Here is an 18,739-nt window from a genome sequence, read left to right as displayed (position 1 = left end):
AATCTCCTCTGCACCCTCTCTAATCCATGACAGCATCCTGGGAAATATCCTCTGCACCCTCTCTAATCCAGACAGCAGCCTGGTAAATCTCCTCTGCGCCCTCTCTAATCCAGGCAGCGTCCTGGTCAATCTCCTCTGCACACTCTCTAATCCAGGCAGCGTCCTGGTCAATCTCCTCTGCACCCTCTCTAATCCGGACAGCGTCCAGGTCAATCTCCTCTGCATCCTCGCTAATCCAGGCAGGATCCTGGTAATTCTCCTCTGTACCCTCTCTAATCCAGGCAGCATCCTGGTAAATCTCAGCGTCCTGGTCAATCTCCTCTGTACCCTCTCTAATCCAGGCAGCATCCTGGTAAATCTCAGCGTCCTGGTCAATCTCCTCTGCACCCTCTCTAATCCAGGCAGGATCCTGGTAATTCTCCTCTGTACCCTCTCTAATCCAGGCAGCATCCTGGTAAATCTCCTCTGCACCCTCTCTAATCCAGACAGCATCCTGGTGAATCTCCTCTGCACCCTCTCTAATTCAGGAAGCATCCTGGTGAATGTCCTCTGCACCTTCTCTAGTCCAGGCAGCGTCCGGGTCAATCTCCTCTGCACCCTCTCTAATCCAAGCAGCATCCTGGTAAATCTCCTCTGCACCCTCTCTAATCCAAGCAGCATCCTGGTAAATCTCCTCTGCACCCTCTCTAATCCACGCAGCGTGCTGGTGAATCTCCTCTGCACCCTCTCTAATCCAGACAGCATCCTGGTGAATCTCCTCTGCACCCTCTCTAATTCAGGAAGCATCCTGGTCAATCTCCTCTACACTCTCTCTAATCCAGACAGCATCCTGGTGAATGTCCTCTGCACCCTCTCTAATCCAGGCAGCATCCTGGTGAATCTCCTCTGCACCCTCTCTAATCCAGGCAGCGTCCTGGTGAATCTCCTCTGCACCCTCTCTAATTCAGGAAGCATCCTGGTCAATCTCCTCTGCACCCTCTCTAATCCGGACAGCATCCTGGTGAATCTCCTCTGCACCCTCTCTAATCCAGGCAGCATCCTGGTAAATCTCCTCTGCGCCCTCTCTAATCCGGACAGCATCCTGGTGAATCTCCTCTGCACCCTCTCTAATCCAGGCAGCATCCTGATGAATCTCCTCTGCACCCTCTCTAATCCAGGCAGCATCCTGATGAATCTCCTCTGCACCCTCTCTAATCCAGGCAGCATCCTGGTAAATCTCCTCTGCACCCTCTCTAATCCAGGCAGCGTCCTGGTCAATGTCCTCTGCACCCTCTCTAATCCAAGCAGCATCCTGGTAAATCTCCTCTGCACCCTCTCTAATCCAGACAGCGTTTTGGTCAATCTCCTCTGCACCCTCTCTAATCCAAGCAGCATCCTGGTAAATCTCCTCTGCACCCTCTCTAATCCATGCAGCGTGCTGGTGAATCTCCTCTGCACCCTCTCTAATCCAGACAGCATCCTGGTGAATCTCCTCTGCACCCTCTCTAATCCAGGCAGCATCCTGGTGAATCTCCTCTGCACCCTTTCTAATCCAGGCAGCGTCCAGGTGAATCTCCTCTGCACCCTCTCTAATTCAGGAAGCATCCTGGTCAATCTCCTCTGCACCCAATCTAATCCGGTCAGTGTCCTGGTCAATCTCCTCTGCACCCTCTCTAATCCAAGCAATGTCCTGGTTAATCTCCTCTGCACCCTCTCTAATCCGGACAGCGTCCTGGTAATTCTCCTCTGCACCCTCTCTAATCCAGGCAGCATCCTGGTAAATCTCCTCAGCACCCTCTCTAATCCGGACAGCATCCTGGTGATCTCCTCTGCACCTTCCCTAATCCAGGCAGTGTCCTGGTCCATCTCCTCTGTACCCTCTCTAATCCGGACAGCGTCCTGGTCAATCTCTGCGCCCTCTCTAATCCATGACAGCATCCTGGGAAATATCCTCTGCGCCCTCTCTAATCCAGGCAGCGTCCTGGTCAATGTCCTCTGCACCCTCTCTAATCCAGGCAGCATCCTGGTAAATCACCTCAGCACCCTCTGGAATCCAAGCAGCATCCTGGTCAATCTCCTCCGCACCCTCTCTAATCCAGGCAGCGTCCTGGTCAATCTCCTCTGCACCCTCTCTAATCCGGACAGCGTCCTGGTCAATCTCCTCTGCACCCTCTCTAATCCGGACAGCGTCCAGGTCAATCTCCTCTGCACCCTCTCTAATCCGGACAGCATCCTGGTCAATCTCCTCTGCACCTTCTCTAGTCCAGGCAGCGTCCGGGTCAATCTCCTCTGCACCCTCTCTAATCCAGGCAGCATCCTGGTAAATCTCCTCTGCACCCTCTCTAATCCAGGCAGCGTCCTGGTGAATCTCCACTGCACCCTTTCTAATTCAGGAAGCATCCTGGTCAATCTCCTCTGCACCCTCTCTAATCCGGACAGCATCCTGGTGAATCTCCTCTGCACCCTCTCTACTCCAGGCAGCAACCTGGTAAATCTCCTCTGCACTCTCTCTAATCCAGGCAGCATCCTGGTAAATCTCCTCTGCATCCTCGCTAATCCAGGCGGCATCCTGGTAAATCTCAGCGTCCTGGTCAATCTCCTCTGCACCCTCTGTAATCCGGTCAGCGTCCTGGTCAATCTCCCTTGCACCCTCTCTAATCCAAGCAGCATCCTGGTAAATCTCCTCTGCACCCTCTCTAATCCACGCAGCATGCTGGTGAATCTCCTCTGCACCCTCTCTAATCCAGACAGCATCCTGGTGAATCTCCTCTGCACCCTCTCTAATCCAGACAGCATCCTGGTGAATCTCCTCTGCACCCTCTCTAATCCAGGCAGCATCCTGGTAAATCTCCTCTGCACCCTCTCTAATCCGGACAGCGTCCTGGTAAATCTCCTCTGCATCCTCGCTAATCCAGGCAGCATCCTGGTAAATCTCAGCGTCCTGGTCAATCTCCTCTGCACCCTCTGTAATCCGGTCAGCGTCCTGGTCAATCTCCTCTGCACCCTCTCTAATCCAGGCAGCATCCTGGTAAATCTCCTCAGCACCCTCTCTAATCCAGGCAGCATCCTGGTAAATCTCCTCTGCACCCTCTCTAATCCAGGCAGCATCCTGGTAAATCTCCTCTGCACCCTCTCTAATCCAGGCAGCGTCCTGGTGAATCTCCTCTGCACCTTCTCTAATCCAGACAGCATCCTGGTAAATCTCCTCTGCACCCTCTCTAATCCAGACAGCGTCCTGGTCAATCTCCTCTGCACCCTCTCTAATCCAAGCAGCATCCTGGTAAATCTCCTCTGCACCCTCTCTAATCCACGCAGCATCCTGGTGAATCTCCTCTGCACCCTCTCTAATCCAGGCAGCATCCTGGTAAATCTCCTCTGCACCCTCTCTAATCCAGACAACGTCCTGGTCAATCTCCTCTGCACCCTCTCTAATCCAAGCAGCATCCTGGTGAATCTCCTCTGCACCCTCTCTAATCCAGGCAGCATCCTGGTAAATCTCCTCTGCACCCTCTCTAATCCAGGCAGCATCCTGGTAAATTTTCTCTGCACCCTCTCTAATCCACTCAGCATCCTGGTAAATCTCCTCTGCACCCTCTCTAATCCAGGCAGCATCCTGGTAAATTTTCTCTGCACTCTCTCTAATCCAGACAGCATCCTGGTGAATCTCCTCTGCACCCTCTCTAATCCAGGCAGCATCCTGGTGAATCTCCTCTGCACCCTCTCTAATCCAGGCAGCATCCTGGTGAATCTCCTCTGCACCCTCTCTAATCCAGGCAGCATCCTGGTGAATCTCCTCTGCACCCTCTCTAATCCAGGCAGCATCCTGGTGAATCTCCTCTGCACCCTCTCTAATCCAGGCAGCATCCTGGTGAATCTCCTCTGCACCCTCTCTAATCCAGGCAGCATCCTGGTGAATCTCCTCTGCACCCTCTCTAATCCAGGCAGAGTCCTGGTGAATCTCCTCTGCACCCTCTCTAATCCAGGCAGCATCCTGGTGAATCTCCTCTGCACCCTCTCTAATCCAGGTAGCATCCTGGTGAATCTCCTCTGCACCCTCTCTAATCCAGGCAGCATCCTGGTAAATCTCCTCTGCACCCTCTCTAATCCAGGCAGCATCCTGGTAAATTTTCTCTGCACCCTCTCTAATCCAGACAGCATCCTGGTAAATCTCCTCTGCACCCTCTCTAATCCAGGCAGCATCCTGGTGAATCTCCTCTGCATTCTCTCTAATCCAGACAGCAGCCTGGTAAATCTCCTCTGCACCCTCTCTAATCCAGGCAGCATCCTGGTGAATCTCCTCTGCACCCTCTCTAATCCAGGCAGCATCCTGGTAAATCTCCTCTGCACCCTCTCTAATCCAGGCAGCATCCTGGTAAATCTCCTCTGCACCCTCTCTAATCCAGGCAGCATCCTGGTAAATCTCCTCTGCACCCTCTCTAATCCAGACAGCATCCTGGTCAATCTCCTCTGCACCCTCTCTAATCCAGGCAGCATCCTGGTGAATCTCCTCTGCATTCTCTCTAATCCAGACAGCAGCCTGGTAAATCTCCTCTGCACCCTCTCTAATCCAGGCAGCATCCTGGTGAATCTCCTCTGCACCCTCTCTAATCCAGGCAGCATCCTGGTAAATCTCCTCTGCACCCTCTCTAATCCAGGCAGCATCCTGGTAAATCTCCTCTGCACCCTCTCTAATCCAGACAGCATCCTGGTCAATCTCCTCTGCACCCTCTCTAATCCAGACAGCATCCTGGTCAATCTCCTCTGCACCCTCTCTAATCCAGGCAGCATCCTGGTGAATCTCCTCTGCACCCTGTCTGAAGCTTCCACATCCTTCCCATATTGAGGCAAGCAGAACCAAACACAATAGTCCCAAAGAAATGTATTTTATACAAAAATTGATCAATTAGTAATCAATTTGTATTGTATCTTCAGAATCAGCTTAAATAATATTGGTGTATGTCATGAGGTTTGTTGTCTTTGTGGCAGCAATACATAATAATAGAAGGATTGCTGGGAATTTGGGAATTGCACTACATGTGTGTATATGAGTATTTTTTCTCACCCCTTATGGGTGGTGTGATTGTGTATTTTCCCTCGATCTCAGGTCCTCTACCAGAGGCTTGGGAGCTTGAGTATCCTTGCTGTTGCCAGTAGTGTGGTTTTCTGGACCTGGGTCTCAGATATTGTTCCCAGGATTTGTTCGAGCCACTCTCCCAGTCGGGGTGTCATAGCCCCAAGTGCTCCTGTCACCATTGGGATTACTCTGGCTTTAACCTAATGCAGCCTTTCTATCTACTCCTTCAAGCCCCGATATTTCTCCAGCTTCTTGTTCTTTCTTCCTGATATTCCTGTCATTTGGGATTGACTATTGCTTTCTTCTGTTCCTTGCCCAGTATTACTATGTCTATTTGGTTGGTCAGTAACTGCTTGTCAGTTTGTATTTGGAAGTCCCACAGGATCTTGGCTCTGTCATTCTCCACTACCTTCTTGGGTGTTTCCCATTTGGACTTGGGAGTGTCCAATCCATACTCAGTGCAGATGTTCCTGCAACTTGGTTGTGCCATTCAGTGTATGCTGTCTCTGCCTGTATCTTGCACCCTGCTACTATGCGCTGGGTGGTTTCAGCAGATTTCTCGCACAGTCTGCATCCTGGGTCTTGTCTGGTGTGATAGACCCCTGCTTCAATTGCTCAGTTCCTGTTCTGGTGCAACCATGAGCAACACCTCTGCTGTCCCTCTGCCCTGCCGTTTCCAGCCACTGGTAGGGCTTTCTTATGTCAGCCCCCCCCTGATATCTGATGGTGGGACATCCCATGCAGAGTATTGTCCTGCCATCGCCTCTGGTCCTCTGGCTCTGCTTCACTCGCTTCCATTTCCACGGCCACTGCCTGCTGTCTGAGGTATTCCCTTAGCAGACCGTCCTTGGGGGGCCATCATCCTGACATACTCATGGATATTTCACTTTTCTTCCAGGACTGTGGTCTTGACATTTCCAAGTCCCCGTCCTCCTTTATTCCAATGGGTCTATATTCACTCGACGTTGGACTTTGGATGAAATCCTCCATTTATTGTTAGTAATTTCCAGGTCTTGATGTCAGCAGCTTCCAGTTCATTCCTCAGCCAGCGCACTTTTGCAGCTGGGTATCTGATGACTGGTAGGGTGAATGTGTTGATGGCTCTGATCTGGTTCTTCCCATTCAGCTGAGTTTTTAGGGCCTGTCTCACTCTGGAGGTACTTGGATGCTGCAGTCTTCCTTCATCATGAGTACTGTCCTTTGTTGAGATCGCCCATCAGGGTGGGAGACTGCTTCAAGCAGCAGCTTCGTTGTGTGTAATGTTGTTGGTTCCTTCAGCCAGTAGGTGTGGGTCATGTCGGGCCTTGGTGATACTTGCTAATCATTGCTGGACGTCTGCTGTGATGTAGACTGGTTCCCCTGGGGGGTTGCAGAGGCTTGCTTGTAGCTCTTTCAGCCATTGGGCACGATTCCGTATCCTCCTCGGTCGCCATTTTGGTTGGTTCGGGTACTGGCTTGTTGCTGCTGTGGAACTGTGCCAATACTTTTCCAGGACCTTTTGGAGAAGCATGCATTTATTCACTTGGCCCCTGCCTCCTTCATGTACCTCTGTAGTCTGGTAGCCAGAGCTGTTAACAGTTGCTTGAGCTGAACCCCGATTGCTGGCTGTGTACAGCGTTACATTAACCACTGCGTGACCTGGACGACCCGCGTTATCTGTACATTACTGCGTGCCTGGGTATTATCCTAACTTTTGCCCTGCCACTACTTCCTCAGTGTGGATTGAAGTGATGGGCAGAAGGGCGTGGATGGTCGAAGGTTTGACCTGCTGTAATTCCACAGACGATCAAAAGAAACTGGAAGGCAGAGTCTGCACTCAGTGTGCACTTCATTAGGTCCAGGATGGAATCTGGTGTGGTCTCTGCTGCTCTGAGCCATCCGCTTCGAGGTCACTGAGTGACGCTGTTCTGTACAGCACTGTTGAAACGTGAGTTCCTCTCACCTTCCTGTTCGCTCGAACCAGTCTGGCCATTCTCTTCTGAGCCTCTTGTTAACAGTACTACTGCTCCTTGGAATTTTTATTTTGGTTTTTCACAGTACTTTGTAAACTCTACAGACGGTTAAACTTTAGTACAGCACAGGAGCAGGCCCTTCAGCCCACAATGTTGTGCCAAGTCAGCTAAAAAGCAAAGCAAAACACATCTTCCTCACATCCATGCGCCTATCCAAACGTCTCTGAAAAGCCCCTAATGTATTTGCCTCTACCACGTACCAGGCAGCACATTCCAGGCATCCACCACTCTCTGAGTAAAAAACTTACCCCTCACATCCCCCTTGAACCTACCCCCTCTCACCCTCAATGCATGTCCTCTGATATTAGATGTTTCAACCCTGGGAAACAGATACTCCCTGTCCACTCTATCTGTGCCTCTTGTAAACCTCTATCAGATCTCCCCTCAGCCTCCTCGCTCCAGAACAACCCAAGTTTGTCCAGCCTCTCGTGATATCACATGCCCTCTGAACCAGGCAGCGTCCTGGTGAACCTCTTCTGCTCCCTCTCCAGAGCCTCAACACTCATCCTATAGTGGGTGACCAGAACAGTGTGCAATACTCCAGATGTGGCCAAACCAGAGTTTTATAAAGTCGTGATATAACCGATTGATTTTTGAACTCAATGCCTTGGCATTCTGCGAGCTGCCTTAACAACCCTATCGACCTGTGCAGCCACTTTCAGGGAGCTCTGGACTTGGATCCCAAGCTGTCTCTGCACTGTTACGCCTGAAAATCCCAGGAGATACTCAAACCACCCCGTCTGGCACCGACGATCGTTTTATGGTCGAAGTCCCAGATAACATTCTTCCCTGACCTGGATGCTGTGTCGCCTTCTCCCTGATGAGCAGGGTGGGTGGGGTGACATTGCTGCCCTTTTCTGGCATCTTTCTGTACAGATGTCCCTGACAGTGGGTAGGCTGGTGCTGGTGAAGCACTGGGCAGTTTGGACTACTCTCTGCCACGGTGTAGTTTCTGTGCTACGCAGAGACGCAGCTCTTTGGGATGTTCCCTGCTGCGCATCTGTGAATCTGGGGTACAGCAGGAAAATGGAGGCAAGGAGTCTGTGAACCCAGTGAATGGTGGACTGAGGGGTGAATAGGGTACAGTCGGCCCTCCTTATCCATGAGGGATTGGTTCTGGGACCCCTCGCGAATACCAAAATTCGCAGATGTTCAAGTCCTTTATTCAACCTGTCTCAATGCGGGACATTAGGACCCAGTAGCAGAGATCTGAATCCACAGTGTTTCTGTTCACGAAAATAATCACGAGAACGATTGAAAATAAAGTGGAAATAATAAAGCAATTGGAAAGAGGTGAAACACCATCGGTCATTGGAAAAGTGTTAGGCTACGTCGGTCAACGATTGGAACAATTTTAAAGGATAAAGTGAGAAAGGCCCTGCCCTGATGAAAGCTACAATTATTACTAAGCAACGCAGTGGTTTAGTTATTGGGTTTTGGGTTTTTGATCCTCACATCAACCCGGCACGGTGGAGAGCACGATCGGGAGTGATCTGTCCCGAGTCCTGAAAACTTCCGTTCCCGAGCCCGGTGCTGAGACATACGTTCTTAAGTGTTTTATATGCATAGAAAGGTAAAATATATACTATATACTAAGACAAACGTTTGACTAACTGATGCTAAATAATACCGGATGTACCTGTTCCGACTTACTTAGTAAGAGAACTTCTGATTTTTTTTCGATCCTGATTCACGATAACCCACGCACATCCTCCTGTATACTTTAAATCATCTCCTAGATTACTTATAATACAATGTAAATGCTATGTAAATAGTTGTTATACTGCATTGTTTAGGGAATAATGACAAGAAACAAAGTCTTTACATGCTTGAACAAGAAGTGCTGGAAGAGCACTGCGGGGTTCCTGCGATTCGCGGTTGGTTGAACTCGCGCACGCAGAATTCGCGGATAAGGAGGGCCGACTGTATTCTTGCTCATGTATCTAATGATCCTGGCAGAAAGGTTTTATTTTAATGAGCGTTTGTGACTTGGGCAAGGGTGTGATGCAGAGGCTTTATAAGGTGCTGGTGAGGCCTGGCTCGGAATGTTATGAGCTCGTTTTCTAAGAAAGGGATGTTATCTAGGAGGGGATGTGCTGACATTGGAGAGGGTTCAGAGGAGATTCATGAGAATAATTCTGAGAATGAAAGACTTGTCACATGAGGGCCTGTACTCACTGTCTGCTGCTTCTTGATTAGTCAGCGTGTGAAAGATTACAGGGAGAAGGCAGGAGAATGGGCTTGAGGGGGAAATAGATCAGCCATGGGCCAAATGGCCTAACTCTGCCCACGTGTCCTTTTGGTCTTTGTCCTGCTTGTCTGCAAAAAAACCAGGGCCTTAAAGCGAACACTGCAGAGAGAATGTGGGCATTAGAGTAAGGGTAAAAGCATGGGACTGATAAAATTCCTCTACCGGGTGCTAAGAAAGTGTAAACGGGGTGAATAACCACCTCAGACCACACCAGTTCTCTTCTGACTGAGATTTCTCAGAATATGAATCATCTTTGGTAATTGCTTTATTGTCGTCACATGTACTGAGATAGAACAGAACTTTATTGCCATTGCTCAAGACAACGAGATTGTGGTGCTACTCCAGTCCGTGCAAAACAGGTCATTTACAATCCATGCGGTATGGCTTAATTAAAAAGACTCTCATATTTTGACATTGAAAATCCATAGCGCTGCAAGGCCATTGGCTGGAGTGTAGCGTTCAGCCCTCAGGAAGAAGCTGTTTTCCAGTCCTACTGTCTTGGCCAGATGTTCTGTATCTCCTACCAGATGGCAGAATATTGAATGGACAGTGTCTGGGATGAGTTGGGTCTTTACTGATACGAATGTGCTGTAACCATCAGGGGTTGTAGATTGTCTCCAGGTCTGGTACTTCAAAGTTCAATGTAAATTTTATTACCAGGGTACCACATACTGTACAAAACTGAGATTCTATTATCTTCCTGTGGACACACTCAGCAAATCTATAGAACAGTAACTGTAAACAGGACCAATGGATGGTCAGGTAAGGGATAGAAGATGACAAACAGTGTAAATGCAAATATAAATAAATAGCAATAAGTAATGATAGCATGAAGTGACAAGGGAAAGAATCCTTGAAGTGAGATCATTGGTTGTGGGAGCACCTCAATAGCTGAGTGTAGTTATCCTCTGTTATGCAGGAGCCTGGTGGTTGAGTCTCTGATGTGCTGAGCTGTCCCAATCACCCCTGTTCGAGTGCTTTGTGATCTGTCTCCCTGCAGCTGGAGTCCCACACTGCAATACATCAGTATGTTCTCTTCGCATATCGATAAAAGTTAACCAGCAATTTTTGGGGCAGATTAGCTCTCCTTGAGGTAGAATAGTCACTGTTATGTCGTCCAGACTATGGAGATTGTGTTGATGGAATGAGAGCTGGCCAGACTGATCACTCCAAACGCAAGCATGAGGGAAGGGAAAGGAAAATACCAGCAGAGTGCAGAAAGTTTCAGTGCAGGTGGACAAAGCACAGGGGTCTCTGAAGTTCAGAGGTGGCGAACCTATGGTACATGCAAGAATTCTGTCGGCACGTGGCATGCACAACTGCCCTTTGATTCTTCTAACCCGCACCAGACACGTAATGGTGATCTTAATCACGAGATTCTACAGATGCTGGAAATCAAACTGAATTGACTTTATTTCTCACATCCTTCACACACACAAGGAGTAAAAATCTTCACGTTACGTCTCTGTCTATCTGTGCAATCATAGTAATTTATAATAAACAGTCAGTGTAATATAGAGCACACTCAAATCAGCACAAGTTCATCCGTCTGATGGCCTGGTGGAAGAAGCTGTCCCGGAGCCTGTTGGTCCTGGCTTTTATGCTGTGGTACCGTGTCCCAGATGGTAGCAGCTGGAATAGATTGTGGTTGGGGTGACTCGGGTCCCCAATAATCCTACAGGCCCTTTTTACACACCTGTCCTTGTAAATCTCCTGAATCATGGGAAGTTCACAACTACAGATGTAACACACAATTCCAGAGCAACACACAAAATGCCAGAGGTTAGGCAGCGTCTATGGAAGGGAATGAACAGTCGACGTTTCAGGCCGAGACTTTTCAGCAGGAAAGGTTAGAAGCCGGAATAATGAGGAGGGGGAGGGGAAAGAGTGCAAACTGGGAGGTGATGGGTAAGGGGCAGGTACAGTACTGTGCAAAGGTTTCAGGCACATTTATGTATCTATTGCCAAGGTGCCTTTGGCTTTTGCATAGTACTAGAGTAATGTTACATATTGCATGAATTGGGTTTCGATGGGGTGGAGTTTGTTGGGTGTATTCAGGAAGGTTTCCTAACACAGTATCTAGATAAGCCAGCTGGAGGAGAGGCTGTACTTGATCTGGTATTGGGAAATGAACCTGGTCAGGGGTCAGATCTCTCAGTGAGAGAGCATTTTGGAGACAGTGATCACAACTCTGTCTCCTTTACCATTGTGGTGGGGGGGGGGGAAATATGATGCTATTGGGCAGGAACTTGGGAGCAAATTCTCTCAGGGAAATGCAAGGCAGAAATGTGGCAAATGTTTAGGGAACATTTGCATGGTGTTCTGCATAGGTTCAAGGTTCATAGGTCCAATTTAATGTTAGAGAAACGTATACAATATACATCCTGAAATGCTTTTTCTTTGCAAACATCCACAAAAACAAAGACGTGCCCCAAAGAATGAATGACAGTTAAACATAAGAGCCCCAAAGTCACCCCCCCCCCCAGCTCCCCTCCCTCCCACACATAAGCGATAGCGAGTAACAATCGCCCCTCCCCTCCCACCGGCATCGGCACCACCACCGGGCAGAAAGCGTGAGCAAAGCAACAGCAAAGACTTTGCCTTTCACCCGGTATTTAACATACCACTCTCCCCTAATGAGGGAGAAGGAGGTGTCTCCATTTTCCCAGCGAGTGGGGAGACGTAACAAACAACTCGCTAGTTTATGATGTTAAAAGTCCATTACGTCTCTTTTTTTCGAGCTCTGTGTCTGAAGATCTCAAAGATCCCAGGTCTTTGGGCGCACAGCCTCAAATATCTTGACTTCCCCCAACGCACACGGGTCTCCTGCCCTGACACCGACCCTCGATCCGCCCATCTCCAGAGCCCCGAGATCTTGGGCTTCAAATCCGAGCCAGACTCTCAGGCCAAACCCTTGGCCTGCTGAACAACGGCCAGTCCCGACACCCCGAGAACGGGTCCCAGTCGCACAAAGAATCAAAGTCAGCGTGTAACTCCAGGTCAGGGTCTTCAAAACAACCCTGAATGGGTAAAAATAAAGATATTAATGGTGGAAATAGAGCTGTTTCTGAAGATGCATTCAAAGGAGTTGCTGTTTAGTGCCATCTTAACTTCGCTCCACCTCCTTTCTCAGGCAGGGAAAGTGTGGTAAGTTAAAGAACCATGGTGTACAAAGGATGTAGAAAATCTAGTTAAAAAGAAAAGAAAAGCTTACGAATGGTTCAAGAAACTGGGTACTGTTAGAGCTCTAGAAAATTACATGGGTGTCAGGAAGGAGCTCAGGAATGAAATTAGTAGAGCTAGAGGGGGCCATGAGAAGGCCTTGGCGGGCAGGATTAAGGAAACCCCCAGGGCATTCTACAGATATGTGAAGAGCAAGAGGACGAGCCGAGTGAGAATAGGACCAATCAGGAGTGAGAGAGGAAACACGTGCATGGAAATGGAGGAGGCAGTGGAGGTAATTAATGAATACTTTGCTTCAGTATTTACCAGTGAAAAGGACCTTGGCGATTATGGGGATGAACAGCGGACTGAAATGCCCAAATGTATAGACACTAAGAAAGAAGATGGGCTGAAGCTTTTGAAAAGCATGAAGTTAGATAAGTCAGTGGGACCAAACAAAATGTACCACAGGCTACTGTGGAAAGCGAGGGAAGAGATTGCTGAGCCTCTGGTGATGATCTTTGCATCATCAATGAGGACGGGAGAAGTACCAGAGGATTGGAGGGTTGCAAGTGTTGTACAAGAAAGGGAGCAGAGATGGCGCAGGAAATCATAGACCAGTGAGTCTGACTTCAGTGGTGGACAAGTTGTTGGAGAAGATCCTGAGAGGCAGGATGTATGAGCATTTGGAGAGACATTATCTGATTAGGGATAGTTAGCACGGCTTTGTCAAGGGCAGGTTGTGCCTTACGAGCCTGATTGCAATCTTTGAGAATGAACAAAGCACATTAATAAAGATAGAGAAGTGGATGTTGTGTATATAGATTTCAGTAAGGCATTTGAAAAGGTTCCCCATGTAAGGCTCATTTAGGAGGCATGGGATCGAAGGAGATCTTGCTTGCCCACAGAAGGCAAAGGGTGGTTGTAGATGGGTCATATTCTGCACGGAGGCCAGTGACCAGTGGTGTTCTGCAGGGATCTATTCTAGGACGCCTCCTCTTTGTGATTTTTATAAGTGACCTGGATGAAGAAGTAGAAAGGTGGGTTAGTAAGTTAGCTGATGACACAAAGGTTGGGGGTGTTGTGGATAGTGTGGTGGGTTGTCAGAGGTTACAGCGGGACATTGATAGGATGCAGAACTGGGCTGAGAACTGGCAGATGAAGTTCAAACCAGATCAGTGTCAAGTGGTTCATTTCAGTTGGTCAAATTTGAAGACAGAATATGGTAAGACCCTTGGCAGTGTGGAGGATCAGAGAGATCTTGAGGTCTGTGTCCACAGGACACTCAAAGCTGCTGCGCAGATAGACAGTGCTGTTAAGAAGGTGTATGGTGTGATGGCATTCATCAGCTGTGGGAATGAGTTCAAGAGCAGTGAGGTCATGTTGCAGCTATATAGGACCCTGGCCAGACCCCACTTGGAGTACTGTGCTCAGTTCTGGTCACCTCACTACAGGAAGGATGTGGAAACTGTAGAGAGGGTGCAGAGGAGATTCACAAGTGTGTTGCCTGGATTGGGGAGCATGCCTTATGAGAACAGGTTGAGTGAACTCGGCCTTTTCTCCTTGGAGCAACGGAGGATGAGGGGTGACCTGACAGAGGTGTATAAGATGATGAGAGGCATTGATCGTGTGGATAGTCAGAGGGTTTTTCCCAGGGCTGGAATGGCTCACGTGAGGGGGCATAGTTTTGAGGTACTTGGAAGTGGTGGGGTGTCAGAGGTAAGGTTTTCACACAGAGTGGTGGGTGCATGGAATTCACTGCCAGTGACGGTGGTGGAGGCAGATACGATAGGGTCTTTTAAGAGACTCTTAGGAAGGTAAATGGAGCTTAGAAAAATTAGAGGGCTCTGCGGTAGGGTAATTCTAGGCAGTTTCTAGAGTAGGTTACATGGTCAGCACAACATTGTGGGCTGAGGGGCCTGTAATGTGCTGTAGATTTGTGTTCTATGGATTGTACTGCAAACAAATTTCATAACATATGTGATATGGCTCTCTAGAGAGTGGGAAGGGACAGGGAGAGGGGAGTCATGGTGGGGAAAAGGGGAAGGGAGAGGGGAGGGAGCAGGAAGCACCAGAGAGACATTCTGTGATGATCAATAAGCCAATTGTTTGGAATCAAATTACCTTTTTTGGTGCCTCAGGGCTGGGTGTGTCTGCACCACCCCCCCCCCACCCTGGGACTCCTCCTCTGCCCCCTGTCCCACACCCCTCCCGTGGTGTGCCATTCTCTCTATTCCCAACATCCTGTGCTCCTGCCAGATCCACAACTCACTCTCGGCTCACCGTTGAATTCAGTAATGTGCACCCTAGGTATACATGTGCCCGACCTTTTGCACAGGAGGTGGGAGGGGGAGGGTATGTGGAAAAGGTAAAGGGCTGGAGGAGAAGGAATCTGATAGGAGAAGAGAGTGGACCATGGAGAAAGGGAAGAAGGACGGGCAGCAGAGGGAGGTGATGGGGAAGTGAGGAGAGCCAGAATGGGGAATGGAAAAAAGGAGGGGAGGTATTATTGGAGGGTAGAGAAATTAATGATCATGCCGACTGGTTTGAGGTTACCCAGTCGGGAGGTTTTTCTCCTCCAACCTTTACTGCCAAATGAAGCAGCAGATGATTTTTTTTAAACAACCCAAGAGCAGTGACATGCTTTCACAGGGAACATCTCACACTGGCTTGGTGTCAACTAGATGTTGCAAGAACGCATGATGTTTTGGAATCCTGGTGTACAACGATAACAATCCTGTTCAGAAATTATTTTCCAATTTTCTTTTTAAAAGATTAATAATTTTTCAACAGATTTTCTAAAATGCTTCGTTTATTTCAATCTGCCACAGTTACACTTTCATTAAGAGTAAAGATAATAAATCGTTCTTTTTCCTTAAAAGTCCATAATTATAGTTACTAATTCATTAATCAGGGATAATCTCTGCTCAAGATTACCTTGGCACATGAGATAATTTTTTGGAAGATTATTGCCAATTTTATCACATGCTCTCAATTAGATTCGCCACCCTGGGGTAGATTGCGAGATCAAGAGTTCATTATCTCTTGCGTACAAGAGGTTTGTTCGAGGGAACGGTTATTTCTTTGATGTAATAAGTTTTTTTTCTTCTCTGGTAGATGGACTTGACCAGGTCAATCGAGGACCAGGGCCCCTTTGATGTGATCATCCACAAACTCTCTGAGCTGATGGTAGAAGCGGAACAGGCAGATTTACATTCTCAGCAGCTCCTACGAAGGTTTCAGGTATTGGTCCAGGCCTTCCCCCCCCCCGTAGAATGATGTGACCCACAGGAAGGGGTTTCAGCCCACTGCCCCAAAGCTGGCTCTCTGATTGGATTCTCCATTCTCCTGCTCGTCCCCCCCTCAACTTGCCCCGTCTCCAGGTATGTGTCAAATCCCCCTCTCCCTTTGGAGGCTGCAGTTGCCTCCGCTCTATGAATACGTTCCTCATCAAGAGCTCATGCAATGAGGAGATTAAAGTTGAAAGTAAATTTGTTGTCAAAGTATGTGTACTATATACAACCTTGAGATTCATCGTCTTGCGGGCAGCCGCAGAACAAAGAAACGCCACAGAGCCCATGACTCCACCCTACCCCCCACACACAACAAAGTCTGACAAACCTTCAATGTATGAAAAAGAACAAATCATGCAAACAATTAAAATAAACAATGAACTGCCACAATCACTGAGGCAAGCAAAGCCATCCAGGAGCCTGAGAGCTTCAGGGCACAAAACCCCTGAAACTGGCAGTGTGACCCGATCACCCAGGAAATTTAAAGACCTGCCAGCTTCGACTCCTCCTCCCCCTCCCCCTTCCCAGTCCTGAAACATTGACTGTTTATTCCTCTCCAGAGATGCTGACTGACCTGCTGAGTTCCTCCAGCAGTGTGTGAGAGAGAGAGATCTGGAAATTAAGCACTTTTATTTCAGTACTAACACGAGAAAACCGATTTTTAATTTTCATTGCACACTAACTTCTGCTCCAGCCATTTCTGCCCCAAGTAGCAAATGGGTCAATAGACAATAGGTGCAGAAGTAGACCATTCGGCGCTTCGAGCCTGCACCGCCATTCTGAGATTATGGCTGATCATCTACTATCAATACCTGGTTCCTGCCTTGTCCCCATATCCCTTGATTCCCCTATCCATGAGATACCTATCTAGTTCCTTCTTGAAAGCATCCAGAGAATTGGCCTCCACCGTCTTCCGAGGCAGTGCATTCCAGACCCCCATAACTCTCTGGGAGAAGAAGTTTTTCCTTAACTCCATCCTAAATGACCTACCCATTATTCTCAAACCATGCCCTCTGGTACTGGACTCTCCCAGCATCTGGAACATATTTCCTGCCTCTATCTTGTCCAATCCCTTAATAATCTTATATGTTTCAATCAGATCCCCTCTCAATCTCCTTAATTCCAGCATGTACAAGCCCAGTCTCTCTAACCTCTCTGCGTAAGACAGTCCGGACATCCCAGGAATTAACCTCGTGATTGGTGGTCCCGATCAAGCCACCAATCAGACTGGTTTGTCGGTACCTAACCTGGAAGGGTTAAAGGTCTATCGACTGTGCTCTGCCACTTCATCAGACCTGAGGGGCAGAAGATTTGAAGATGGTTTTTGACCAAGTAGGTGGTTGGGATCTGGAACACCATCACCAAGAGGGTGCAGGAGGCAGTGGCGTACACCATTTAAGATCCACACAAGCCCCTCAAGATTTAGGTGAGCCAGGTTCATTTCCCGCTGCTGCCTGTAAGGAGTTTGTACGTTCTCCCTGTGACCGCATAGATTTCCTCCGGGTGCTCCGGTTTCCTCCCACTGGTTAATTGTAAATTTTCCAGTGATGAGGCTAGGGTTAAATTGGGGGTTGCTGGGCAGTGTGGTTCTGAGAGTCAAAGGGGCTATTCTATGCTGTATCCCAATGTTCAAGATCATTCAGATGTAAAGGAGAATGAAATAATTGTTCCTCTGGATCTGACGCAACACAAAGATAAGACAATAAAATACAGAACGCAATAAATGTAACTACACAGGACAGCTTGTATACGTTGCATGTCCATAAAGTGACTCGAGGCACAGGAGATAAGGTGACTGACAGGAAGTGATGAAGTAGTGGTGACTGGGAGTGGGTTAGGGTGAGGAGGTGAAGGTAACTGCTTTTGAGTCTGGTGGTCCTGGTGTGTAGCTTTCTCCCACATGGGAGGATGCCAAGCAGTCCATGAGCAGGGTGGGTGGCACCCTGGCAGGTCGGGCAGCTCTGCAGAAAGGAGTAAACAGGTGGTGTTTTGGGCCGAGACCCTCCTTCGGGACTGGAATGGAAGGGGGAGGGTGACAGAGTGAAAAGTAGGGGGAGGGAGGCTAGCTGGAAGGTGAAGGTGAAGCCAGGTCCGTGGGAAAAGTCAAGGGCTGGAGAGGGAAGAATTGGATAGGAGAGGAGAGTGGACCATAGGCGACCGGGAAGGAGGGAGGGGCCTCGGTGAGGAAAAAGTGAGAGAAGAGAGTAGGGAATAGAGGGGGAGGGGTAGAATTGTTTGTTTGTGTTACTTTGAACTTCCAGCATCTGCAGACTTTCTCTCCTTGATATCGGGTGCCAGTGATGCAGTTTTGACTACCATTGTCTGCTGCGGTGCGGGTTCCATGCCATGCTATAGGTGTGGAAAGTCGTGAGCGAGCTGTTCGAAGTCCTTCGGCCTCCTCGGGATGCAGAGGCATTGCTCAGCTTTCCTGGCTGTGGAGAAAGTGTTCTGGGACCACGAGAGGTTGTGCAAGATGTGCTCTCACAGGAGTCTGAAACACCATGGCGTAGAAAGAGAGAGTATCATTGTCAGAGTAGAGTAATGCAGGCCATTCGGCCCAACTTGTGCTGACCAAGATGTTTGTAAGTGTATGAGGAACATTTAATGGCCTGTACTTACTGGAGTCTAGAATGTCTCTTTGAAATCGACCAAATATTGAAAGGCCTCGATAGAGTGGATGTGGAGAGGATGTTTCCTGTAGTGGGGGAGTCTGGGACCAGAGGACACAGATAGAGTGGATGTGGAGAGGATGTTTCCTATAGTGGGGGAGTCTAGGACCAGAGGACACAGATAGAGTGGACGTGGAGAGGATGTTTCCTATAGTGGGGGAGTCTAGGACCAGAGGACACAGATAGAGTGGATGTGGAGAGGATGTTTCCTATAGTGGGGGAGTCTAGGACCAGAGGACACAGATAGAGTGGACGTGGAGAGGATGTTTCCTATAGTGGGGGAGTCTAGGACCAGAGGA

At 48.7% G+C, this 18,739-nt stretch overlaps 1 protein-coding gene across 8 annotated transcripts in view; it reads left to right on the top strand.

The window, feature by feature from the left end:
* LOC132402295 (inositol-tetrakisphosphate 1-kinase-like) overlaps window positions 1-18,739 on the top strand; it is a 90,452-nt gene that overhangs the window by 28,379 nt on the left and 43,334 nt on the right. For all 8 annotated transcript variants that reach the window (XM_059985157.1, XM_059985154.1, XM_059985156.1 and 5 more), the window contains one exon: window positions 15,596-15,721. In XM_059985157.1, coding sequence (XP_059841140.1) covers window positions 15,596-15,721 — 126 coding nt within the window. The remainder of the gene's footprint in view (window positions 1-15,595; window positions 15,722-18,739) is intronic.

The sequence above is a fragment of the Hypanus sabinus genome, chromosome 11 (assembly GCF_030144855.1).
Source record: "Hypanus sabinus isolate sHypSab1 chromosome 11, sHypSab1.hap1, whole genome shotgun sequence".
NCBI classification, from domain to species: domain Eukaryota; kingdom Metazoa; phylum Chordata; class Chondrichthyes; order Myliobatiformes; family Dasyatidae; genus Hypanus; species Hypanus sabinus.
The sequence above is the reverse complement of the archived record's forward strand: the minus strand, read 5'-3'. Positions and strand labels throughout refer to the sequence as shown.